Source organism: Leuresthes tenuis, unplaced genomic scaffold, assembly GCF_036924035.1.
Source record: "Leuresthes tenuis unplaced genomic scaffold, fLeuTen1.0.hap1 SCAF_14, whole genome shotgun sequence".
In the NCBI taxonomy this organism is placed as follows: Eukaryota; Metazoa; Chordata; class Actinopteri; order Atheriniformes; family Atherinopsidae; genus Leuresthes; species Leuresthes tenuis.
The window spans coordinates 13,157,259-13,168,679 of NW_027325368.1; the positions used below are offsets into that span (position 1 = coordinate 13,157,259).

The 11,421-nt window shown below is 41.5% G+C and overlaps 2 protein-coding genes across 3 annotated transcripts; one reads left to right on the forward strand and one right to left on the reverse strand.

Moving 5' to 3' along the window:
* The first annotated feature begins 768 nt into the window (after positions 1-768).
* LOC140268790 (chymotrypsin-like elastase family member 3B) lies at positions 769-2,986 on the forward strand. The gene is made up of 8 exons (XM_072363776.1): positions 769-1,051; positions 1,203-1,291; positions 1,498-1,580; positions 1,786-1,911; positions 2,082-2,218; positions 2,324-2,466; positions 2,565-2,717; positions 2,814-2,986. Exons 1-8 carry the CDS (start codon positions 1,012-1,014, stop codon positions 2,829-2,831), a joined length of 789 nt encoding a protein of 262 aa, XP_072219877.1. The 5' UTR covers positions 769-1,011; the 3' UTR covers positions 2,832-2,986.
* Positions 2,987-3,034: 48 nt separating this feature from the next.
* wrnip1 (WRN helicase interacting protein 1) lies at positions 3,035-10,504 on the reverse strand. 2 transcript variants are annotated; one of them, XM_072363771.1, is made up of 7 exons: positions 9,742-10,502; positions 8,909-9,103; positions 8,195-8,433; positions 6,697-6,920; positions 4,963-5,118; positions 3,689-3,768; positions 3,035-3,607 (listed from the first exon to the last, which is right to left on the reverse strand). In XM_072363771.1, the coding sequence occupies exons 1-7, from the start codon at positions 10,384-10,386 to the stop codon at positions 3,326-3,328; spliced, it is 1,821 nt and encodes a 606-aa protein (XP_072219872.1). In that variant the 5' UTR covers positions 10,387-10,502; the 3' UTR covers positions 3,035-3,325. The 2 variants fall into 2 exon arrangements, with proteins under 2 accessions (XP_072219872.1, XP_072219873.1); XM_072363772.1 differs by having other exon boundaries at positions 3,460-3,607; positions 3,694-3,768; positions 9,742-10,504.
* Between the last annotated feature and the right edge of the window lie 917 nt (positions 10,505-11,421).

The window sequence follows — 11,421 nt, forward strand, 5'->3', positions numbered from 1 at the left end:
TTGCACAGTGTTAATTAGTACTTCTGTGTCAGTAAAGCCTCTGAATTCTATTCCCACCACGGTGACAATCTGAGACTCACAGTTAAAGCACTGACCAGATTACTTTACTTGCTGCAGTCTGACTCCACCCTCAGTGCACTTTTTCTTCTTCATGGCAAAGAGAAGATGTGAAACCTGGGACCCCATTGTGTTTGCTGAAAGCAAGGACATTGATGAAACCTTTCTGTGCGCAATCTGTTTAGAAATAAACCTAACATAACTCTGCACCTAAAGGAGACCAGTGTGAAATGTGAGAATATAGAGTGCTATAAGCTGTCCAACCTGTTGTCTGTCAAATTCGGGACAAAAGTGGTTACTGAGCACCAGTTATTGGACACTAAACTGCAAATTTGTCTGAGCAACATACCCCAATGTCCATCCAACCATGTATTTTCTATACCTGCTTAATCCAGTTCAGGGTGCCTATCCCAGCTACCACAGGGTGAAAGGCGGGGAACGTGGTGCAGATCGCTGACACAGCAATGTTACAGACAAAAGCACTTTACCCTTAAATCCAACATAAAATTGACTGTTTAGAAAAAGTCTATTGATTTTGAATTTTAGTTGTTTGATCACATGTATATATATATATATATATTCATGGAATTAATGGAAGAAAAAAACTCCCAATTTATCCATGAGAAGAGAAGCACTGCCATACAGCTCTAATGCTGGATACTGTGAACGCCTAAATGGTCAATCAGTGAAATCAAGCTGGGATATTTTACCCCATGCATAACTGGAAATAAAAACTCTGATTTGCCGATGAAATATAAGACATGAATAATTCTGTATTGTTTTGTACAAACAGAATATGTCAAGCTGCAACTGGTGTGTAGTGTACACTTTGACGATAGGCTACCTGCCACCTGGAGAATACAAGGAAAACTCCCAGACTGTGTTTGGTTTTGTCTGGACTGATTCCTATAAACAGCTCCTGCTAATAGCTCCCTACTTTTGGACGAACGAGATATGGAACTGGAACTTGTCCTCCTGCTTGCTGTCACTACTGGTAAGTTCAGATTAAACCCTTAGTCATTTTTTATGGAGGCAACCACCAAAAATGAATGTGGAGCAAGCTGATGACCTTGATTTAGGATAAATCTGGTTATACTTTGGGGAGCCTTTAACAACAGCTTCATTAGTCTCACACTGTGTTTAAGTGTCTGGATGTGGTGTGCCCAGCTACCGACCCAACACCGACCGTGTGGTGAATGGGGAAGAAGCCCTTCCTTACAGCTGGCCATGGCAGGTGAGTCGGTGCAAAAACTAGTCTGTACATCTTCATATTTCAATAGTATAAATGGTTGTTCCATAATCTAATGTGTTGTCTAATGAATATTACAACAAACTAAATACTGTAGATAATTGATATGATTTTTTTTTAGCTACTGCAAATGACCTGAAATTATGTCTGATTTCCAGTATCACAAAATTCCTTTTTGTCATACACTTTAGGTTTCTTTGGAGTCTTTCTACCCCACTTGTGGCGGAACACTTATCGCTCCTGACTGGGTTTTGACTGCTGCACATTGCATCACGTCAGTAAAAGTTTCACTCTGGCATTTGAATCTCAACTATTGGCTGTTGTTATAAAAGTGAAAATGGTGCTTGTAGTATCTGAATGAATATAAGGATCACATACAATTCCCAGAGAGACCAGGGAACTGATCGGAACCTTTCTTATATGACGTAAGTGATGTCTATCTTTTAAACGAACGGACGAGGTTCTGCTTCCCCTCTCAGATTCCACACATACCGAGTGGTTCTCGCTGAGCATGACATGAACAAAGAAGAGGGACCTGAGCAGTCCATCATGGTGGCAAAAATGTTCATCCATCCTAAATGGAATGACAACTGTGCATCCTGTGGGTAAGTCGTGCCTGTGAGTCTTTTATTTGATATAAAGAATGCAAACCCTTAAAAAGAAGAGCAGCTAAACAAATCATTTTTGCACATCTGAAATAAACATGTAGAAAAGAACACGTTATAAAAACAATCATACCTACAGGTTTGATTAATGGTATTGTTCTGTTACACAGGAATGATATTGCCCTGCTTAAACTGGAGAAGAGTGCCGCTTTCAGCGACAAGGTTCAGCCTGCTTGCCTGCCGCAGCATGGTGCTACTCTCTCCCACAACCAGCCCTGTTACATCACAGGCTGGGGACGTCTCTATTGTAAGAGCTGTGTCTCGTGTCATTGTGGAAACCAACACGGAATTGTTGCGACATTCCAGAGATGCATCAAATGATATTCAAATAAACAAGTCATTTTCTCTGTAGCTGGGGGTCCGCGGGCAGCGACGCTACAGCAGGCGTTGCTTCCTGTGGTCGGTCAGAGCGTCTGCAGTCAAAGTGACTGGTGGGGCAGCTCAGCTAAGACAACGATGGTCTGTGCAGGAGGAGAAAGCAAGTCAGCATGCCATGTGAGAAGCAACCTCAGACCTCCATGTTTCGTTTTTGTAAGACAAACTGATTGAACTGTTGTTCAATGCTCCCGTTTCTTTCTGCCCAAAACTTGCAGGGCGACTCTGGAGGTCCTCTGAACTGCCAGGGCCAAGACGGCAGATGGTATGTTGAAGGAATCACTAGTTTTGTGGATGGACGTGGGTGCAACACCCCAAAGAAGCCCACAGTCTTTACCCGAGTAGCCTCTTTCATTCCCTGGATCAGTGAGGTGAGGAAGGCAGCTTAGACCCTGCAATCATTCAGTTTACACACGGGAGGCTCTCTGTGAAGTGTTCACATTTCATCTCGCCTTATTTCCTTGCAGATAATGGCCCAGAACTGAAGAAATTTCCATAAGTGGTGAAGCGAATGGACAATAAATAGTATAACGACATGTTTGTAATACATTTGACTTGTATTTTTTGTATGTGCATACAAAAGGAAATTAGTGGTTTATAATCAAACACAAAAACTTTTTTATCGGTTTAAGAAATGGAAGCAAATTTCACAAGAATAGAAAAAATGCAATTTTTTTTAATATGAACAGATTTAACATTGTAAACAGACAGAATAATATAACGGAAATGAAAACACACTGGATGACTGTGTCTGTATCTAAGCAGGAAATGAATATGAACAGAAGAAACCTAAAACTGATCATTATGTCTAAGCCAACCTGCCTGATCTGAATATAAATAGATGAGCTGATGGTTTTTTTTTTGCCTTTGTAAATGATCGCATTATGAGAGCACATGCTAAAATCTTGAGTGACTTTGATTTTATGTAGCTCTTACTTTAAGCTCGACGACCAGCACAGTAAATCGAAACAGAAAACACTCATGGGCCTGAGGGCATCCAGGTGAAAAAGTCGACTCCCTGCAGCTCCTCCGGTAAGTACTCCTGCTCAACGGGACCCCTGAAGGCTGGGTTGTATTGGTAGTCTTTACCGTAGCCCAGCTGTTTCATCAACCTAGTGGGAGCATTGCGGAGGTGCAATGGGACAGGAGGCAGGGGGCCTTTGTGGTTTCTAAGACAAGTCTTTACATTGGCGTAAGCTTTGTAGATCTCAATAGACTTGGGGGCTCGCGCCAGGTAGACGACACACTGAGCCAGGATTACCTGACGGGGAGAAAGAAAAACAACTTTGGTAAGAATGACCTAATATTACAAAACGGCTGCTCATTGGTCAGATCAGCCTACCTCACATTCAGGCATCCCAATCAAATGACAGGCTTGGAAAGCGGACACAGCCTGAGGAAGGGCAGAGGGGTCTGCCATACCTGAAAAGAAACAAGAGACAACATATCCATTCACCCTGCATGATAGAAAGAAAACATTTGCTTTTCACTAATATTCTGTGTGCGTTTCAGTCCTGTGGGCATCATCATCCTTCTATTTGTACAAGCACCAATTTCCCTAACAGTGATGGTGTAAAATAAGAACCCACATTACCTGACCTGAAGTGGTTCCGCCCATTGGATGGGTCGGTCAGGTTGGGGCACTAATTTCATTCTGACACTGGGTTACTCGAGCAGCAGAGGTCATATGACAATGTGCAAATACGACTGGTCTATTTTCAACAAAATATATCAGAACCTTCTTAAATATCCCTTTTGTATAATATATTTATAACACACAGGGTATTTTGTCCTTGCTGGAAAGGATTAAGGGGGAAAAAAAAAGAAAAAAGTTCTGAAATTTGCCTGGTCTACCCACTTTTCTGGGCATTTCACCACCACTGCCAAACAGTATTCATATCTAACAGTAGGAAACACTCAAAAAGGAAACTGTCAAACAGAAGGAGTATTTCAGTTAATCAGAACATTGATAATCAGAACTGGGAATGGGGTCACAACCATATTAACCATTAAGATTTGCTCACGCGCTGACCAGGCCAACTTTTAGAAGCCATGCAAGCTGCTAACAACACATCATAGTTTATTACGATAGATACTGGAAAGAGATATCAGACAGTACTATGTGTGCAGCTGATATAATGACACTCAAACTGACATTAGTACGAAGAAACAGTTTATTACTTGAGCTATCCTTACTTTTTTATGCACAGGGCAGCCATGTCAGATTCCCCTGACATACCAACTTGGCTTTTTGATGATATGTAGGAAAACACATTTTTCCATTCAATTATTTGCTCACACGTCAAAACAGTATCATGAACGTGATTGTTCTATATTCCCCAAATAAAACAACTGGTGTGAACACAGGACAATCCACATACTAGTATAAACAAGATCTACAGAAGATCTCCCGTTTATAAGGGTCCCTGTTCAGAGAAAACGAAGGCTGAAATGAAGCAACAACACCAGGGAGTGCAACAAGGGTTACAAGGTTACACATATAATACATTTGCTCTAAGAAAAACCCTCTAAACTGGATGACAACAGTTTAAAAATGAATAGAAATAATTATTATAATAAAATCTGAGATGATGAAATATTTCATGCTTCACATACCTACATCCTCACTGGCAAAGCGGACCAGTCTGCGGGCCACATAGAGTGGGTCCTCACCACCCTCCAGCATGCGGCCCAGCCAGTAGAGAGAGGCATTCTCATGGGAGCCTCTCATCGACTTATGCAACGCTGAAATGCAGTTGTAATGCTCTTCACCTTTGAGTAAAATATACACACACAGACACATATTATCACATGTAGCAAGGGCCGGAGATCATCATACGGTATACAGCCTAACCCTAAGCCACAACAAAGTTCTAAGAGACCAGATCTGTAAAGGTCATAGTAAAGCTGAGGAGCCGTTTCATCACCCAGGGAAGTAGGGAACAGTAAATCGCAATCTCCCGGGACAGCTGAGTGTTGTGTAACAGGTCAGAGTCGAGGACTAGTAAGTCTTATGAAGGAGTTATCCATGGATACTCAGCAAAAAAGGGGGTAGATGACTGGAGCTGCTAAAACTACAGTGAGCACGTGTTAAATACTCCATCTATTAATAAACACAATGCTGATAGAAGCTGTTGTGACTCGGAGAACAAAGCAACATGGAATCTCTGCATTAGTTAGCTGCCATAGCTGTGAGCTCACCAAATTACATCTATCTATAGCTTTATGAATGCACAGCACACTGACCACAGTCGGTTATACTTTACTCTGTCCTGGACACTAAAGCTCATAAATGTGTGCACTGTAGTCATGTGTGTTAAATGTAAAGAAAAACAACAAATATTCATGCATTACTGAGCTCTTTGCCTGCTAAAGTAAAAAAAAAATGAATATGGCTGGGGATGTCTTTATGTGTTATGGTTAATCTCAACATATGAGAGTGCACCAAGGAAGAGGGCAAGCTGTTTTTTTTTTATTTTTTCACAAACATTCAACTTAAAAAAGTCATTTTGAGAAACCAGTGCACCTGGTAATAAAAACAGAGGGATGCAGAATAGTACCTGGGCCAGATATTCTACGATTTTCCTCACAATGGACATTTCTTTCCACTTCTGATACTGCTAATACCTTTTTTACATTTAAATTAGCATGTTTTTCCCCCTCATTTTTATTAATTCATTGAAAAAAAAAAACAACAACACAGGTACACCTCCAAAATATTGTTATTAAATCATTTCTCATTGCCAGGAGTTTATCTGGAGAGTGCTGAGGGCTGTGAGCATACACACAGAACTAAAGTTACCTCCAGGGGCTTCTACTTCCTCCCAGGAGAGAACCCTGTGGGCTGAAGACGCGCTCGCATGCAAGCGTGTGCAGCTGCATCACTATGTGGACAATGCGTTTACAAGGCTGGTAACAATTTTGCTCCCATGATCTGCCAGTCAAGCTGAAAATTGTCTCCACTCACGAGCCAAGCAATTGGTGCAACTCGAGTGAGAATATTCCCTGCAAATGTGCTGAAGCTGCAGAGAAAATCCTGGACATGTTGATTTCTGCACGATAACACATTGTTGCAGAAATGCATGTGAGTGCTGTCTGATACCCATTTCACTGTTGAGGGCATCGCTGTCTCAGACTAATTAAGAGCAGTTGCTAACCCTTAATTCAAATTGAAATTAATTTTATTCAATTTATAATATAAAAAAAACCTCAAAAGTATGCCAAAATAGGCTTTGCACTTCTCTAATAGCAGACTGGAGATGACTGAAAAAACGTTTCAGCTGACGATTACAGCAGAGGGCAAAAACAGTCCTCTTACACAAGCGAGATACACAACACATCTGAGCTTACCAGCTCTATCATAGAGAATGTGGGACCTCTGAAGACCCTCCTTGATGTGCTTCTCTGTCAGCACTATTTCTCGGGGAGAACCGTCTTGTGCTGACAGGTTTGGTCGTGTTGAGTTCATCTGAGCCTGAACAGCCAGCTGGAGACTGTTAAGTCCTGTCCTTGCATCACCATCACAGAGGTAGGCTATGGTGTCCAAAGCCTTTTGTTCAATGTATATATTTGGCCTAAAAACAATACTATACATCAGTTACAGAGTAGCAGTTTAAAATGATTCTTAAACAGTGTATATGCTATTGTAAACACAGATACTATTATGCAGGTTTCCTCTGATTTGACTATCCTGCTAATGTATGTATGATGGAGTGGCGATGTTTAAAACAAGTTGATCTATCAAATGTAAATGTGACATTTGTCTGGAATGTGTTGAAACGATGACTACATTTTTTTCTCCCAGAGAGACAGCAGAAGAGAAAGAGTTGTTTCCAGATTTTTGTCCCGACATTCAGAACCAAACCTGCTCCTCTGGTGGGGAGTTTCGGTTACTCTGGTTAATGGCCGAAAATGAGCGGACTAAGCCTTTAACTTCAATATGTGCCGAAGGCCCCGTTTTCAGTGCATGCCAAACAACAGAGCTGCCATAACTCCCGCTTTGGATCTCAAAGCAGGCCGTTTACAACTCACAGGGCTGGAGTCCACACAGTGCTGGCAGCGAGCTCGGAAAAAGCGCTCTGACGCAGGAGCACTTTTTATTTCTACGATGACAATTTCATGACAACACACCTCCGCTTTAACTGCTGCGGCATTATATAGCCTACTCATTTTCCTTGTTTTATTTTAAGCCTCTGACCCCGGATATGTTATTTAAAAAATGATTTGTCATGAGCAGCAAACAGCGGATACTTGCCCTCATACTGACTGAACCGGTCTAACACTGCGATGCAGGGAGAGTTCAATCTGTCTCAGACATCAATAACACAGATTGAACCTCAGTCTTGTGTATGAGCCACTATTAGAAGACGCCCAATTCTGGGCCTCTTTTAGGTTTATTAAGGAACATTTTAAAGTGGGATTTCTTTCAAAGAGCACAACAAATGAGCCTTTCTTTGCTCTGACACTTTTTGCCTGACATGTCACAGCCTCCGGCTCAGAATACATAAACTCAGTGAGAACAAGGTTATCTTCCATTTTTCCTGGTTGCCAGGGTGACAGTTTCTGCCCATACGATTGGTTGCCTGAGTAAAAGTGGCCATGACAACTGAAAAGTTCAGAGATTTACAGAAAAAAAAAGTGAAGCACTTTGAAAAAAGACACTGGGTGCAGTGCTTTTTGTCGAGGTGGCGGTGCTTGATTCAATGAGAACAATTAAAAAAAGGCTCTGGTACTCAAAAAAAAAGAAAAAGAAAGGTTTTATGGACATCGACCTATACGCAAAACATTTTCCAATGGTTTTTGGAGTGATGTGTGACACTTCAGTCAAGGTGTACAGGAGAGCACTCACTGGTGTTCATCAGCTGTGTCTCGATCTTTCGATTTTGCTGCACTCTGCCCTTGAACTCTGATGCCAAGTGCGGCCACGGCCCGGTTCAGGATCAAGCCCATCGCCTCCACAGACAGTTTCTCCAGAACCAGCACTCGGCACCTGCTCAGCAGGGCAGAATTCACCTGGAAGGACGGGTTTTCAGTGGTGGCTCCGATCAGAGTAACTGTCCCACACTCCACGTGGGGAAGAAAGGTGTCCTGCAGATGCACACAGAGAGAAAACAAACATTTAGGTTGCGAAAATCATCGATTAGCAGACATCACTTACTGGTGCTCCAACACTGTGGATATATACAATCACTTTATTAACACAATGAGCATTTTTCAAGCTTTTAACGTCATTCAATAAGGATTTGGACTGATGCTTTCTATCATCTTCTCTGGGAATTTACAGTTACACAACTCAGGAAAGCTCAGAATCCTAAAATGGTTTATGGAAGCCACCGTTTTCAAGGTAAAAAGATGAGTAAAATTAAACAGAGGAAAGTGGCTAAATGTCATCGTTTGATTGACAAACATGAGACTTCAGTGTAAATTCTTGTGACTAATATAAGTTATTATCAGTGATTTAAGTTCTTCAGGTAATATACCACAAGCTTGACCACAACATACACAAATTATGTCCTCATGGATTTGTGTCTGAAGTAAAATCTTTTGGAGCACAACACTCCACCTGCTGGGATTTGTTGAATCGGTGAATTTCGTCGATGAACAGGATGGTCTTCCTCTTACACAGCCTGAGCTCATTCTGCGCCTGCTTGATCACCTCTCGGACATCACTGGTGGACGCGCTGGTGGCCGACAGCTTCACAAAGCGAGCCGTTCCCTTCTGTTTACTGGTGCTGGCGATTATGTGGGCGAGAGTTGTCTGAAAGGAAACAAATCACAGAGTAGAAAAGGGTGGGACGCAAAAGCCCGTCATGTAGAGCAATGAACGTTACTCTGAGAGCCGTGTAAATCTTCTCACTTGTAGTCATTATAGCCAACTAAAAAAAAATAAAAAATGACCAGTGATTGCTGCGAGACAGGTGACAGAAGGAGTTTAAGAGGCAAAGTGTCATGAGACGCTGCACAATGATGTGTGCTATTAGCACTGCATAGCTAAGAGGTCATTAAAGTGACTAGATTGATAGAAAAACACCAAAAGAATGATGAAATTAATAGTGAAATGAATCAGTTGTACATTACCAAAGGCAACAGATTCTACTAAAAGTTTGCATTACCATAGAGTTTAAAGGATTACTGACCCCATGGGGAATTTATCAGCATAAGTTTATTTTTGTTTATTAAGTTTTTATTGTTTTATATGTATATAAACCCCTTCAAGGGTACTTGATCCTTCAAAACACATCAACATACTAACCAATACACAAAAAGTCGTCAGATGTTTTCAAAGCTTCATCAATTGACTATTAGAGTTGAAATAACATCGTCTTTCCCTTTCTGTGACAACTTGCATGGGACTGCATCATAGATCTAAACAGCAGGATAATATCAGCTGCGCACCTTTCCGCATCCTGGTGGACCCCAGAGGATCAAAGATGGGATCTCCTGAGACTCCAGAAGCGACCTAATGAGTGTTTGCTGGCCTACAACTTTACTTTGACCAAAGTATTCCTCCAGTGTGTTTGGTCTCAGTGCCTCCGCCAGAGGCTTGCCTGATGCGAGCGATATTCGCGGCGAGAAATCATTTGTTGTCTGCAAAGTGTTTCCGTTCGACGCAGATGCAGGTTGCTGGCACTGGGGAGTCTCAGTGTCAGCGGATTCAAACTCCTCGGAGGTCTCTTTCAGTGCACGTTTAACCCCCTTTCTGTGAGCACTGACAGGGCTTTGGTTACTCGTAGACACACCACTCCGTTCACTTTGAACGGGAAGTTTACCCTTGTTGGTCTGAAACAGGGAGAAAACAGGTGAAGACTGCGTCCCTGCCATGGAAGAGGAGGAGCTGGACACGGAGGTGTTTTCAGGTTCCGCACTAATGCGAGACTTCTTCACAGGAGGTCCGCTCTCCGTTGTGGACGGGCTGCTGTCAGTTACACCTCTCAGCAGACAGACGTCGAGGTGTCCGTTGATTGTCACAGATGTGAAGTCTTTAAAACATATGGGACACTGGACAGAGTCCCGCACTGATGGTGACTTCTCGCTCGCCATATTGATTCCCGCGAAATGTCAGTTTGACCCTAAATCACGTGACCAAAACACGGTTTCAATATAAACTTTTAGAGTTGTTTTTTTCTAAACGCTTATTCCCCGGTGTGACTTTCCATCTTAATAAGGGCAAGCAAACAAAAAAAATGTCAGATTATTTCAATTAAATAATGTTCCAGGCTGGTTTCACTTTCTATCCCGTTCGTGTGCGTTTACGTGCAGGCGGAACTGTCCGCCATCAAAGTCTTTTTATGTTTTTACGGAACATTATATATTTATCTTATTATCAAGTTTCAAAGCGTTTTAAGGATTAGCTGCATCTTTATTTACGAGGAAATATCTAATAACAAGAATACAATGTACATAAACCGATACCAGTGTGCAGAAACTTACTTCCCCAAGTTACGTTCCCCAAAATCAGCTTTTTAATAATTTTTTCAATGAAGCATTATTCATTTCTGAGAGGTCTATCGGTCGGTATAAAATTGTCACATTGACTATCATAACACAGAATAGAAAAAAACAGAAAGAACAGCTCCACAACATTATTATTTCTCTTTAATTTGATGAAAATTGTTTGGACTATGTTAGGAAAAACTGAAAAAATGTGGCACCAGGTGATGTAAAATTAATCATAATGTGGTGAAGGGAACTGAACAACTCCTGATGTTTCAACAAGATTTCTGTTAATTGTTAAACTTTTCTGTTAATTCACAATATATTACATCCATTATATTTGGTTTTTGAATGAGTTTTGGGAATCATACATTTCCCCCATGCTACAGGTGTGTTACCCCTCCTTGTTTCTTAGAGGAAGGAGTAGAAGTTTTTATTTGCGTGACAATAACCCCTTCATAGGTGTAAGGTGTATTTTCGTGATAAAACTCTCGATTCGCAGCTCGGCTTGCATTGTGGAGAAGGGAACACAGCGAGCAGAGCAGATGCACCCTATAGTTTATGAGTGTTGAGACACATACATGTAAATATATGAGGTTCTGAGCTAAATTAAAATGAGCGCATACTGATAATACTGTAAAA

Bases quoted from the DNA above. Each gene is read 5' to 3' on its own strand.
- LOC140268790 (XM_072363776.1), top strand. From the start codon at position 1,012: ATGGAACTGGAACTTGTCCTCCTGCTTGCTGTCACTACTG. The intron at 2,219-2,323 runs GTAAGAGCTGTG...TTTTCTCTGTAG, and splicing joins AGGCTGGGGACGTCTCTATT to CTGGGGGTCCGCGGGCAGCG. The intron at 2,467-2,564 runs GTGAGAAGCAAC...CAAAACTTGCAG, and splicing joins AAAGCAAGTCAGCATGCCAT to GGCGACTCTGGAGGTCCTCT.
- wrnip1 (XM_072363771.1), bottom strand. From the start codon at position 10,386: ATGGCGAGCGAGAAGTCACCATCAGTGCGGGACTCTGTCCAGTGTCCC. The intron at 5,119-6,696 runs GTAAGCTCAGAT...TTTTACTCAAAG, and splicing joins CATTCTCTATGATAGAGCTG to GTGAAGAGCATTACAACTGC. The intron at 3,769-4,962 runs GTATGTGAAGCA...GTTTCTTTTCAG, and splicing joins CTTTGCCAGTGAGGATGTAG to GTATGGCAGACCCCTCTGCC.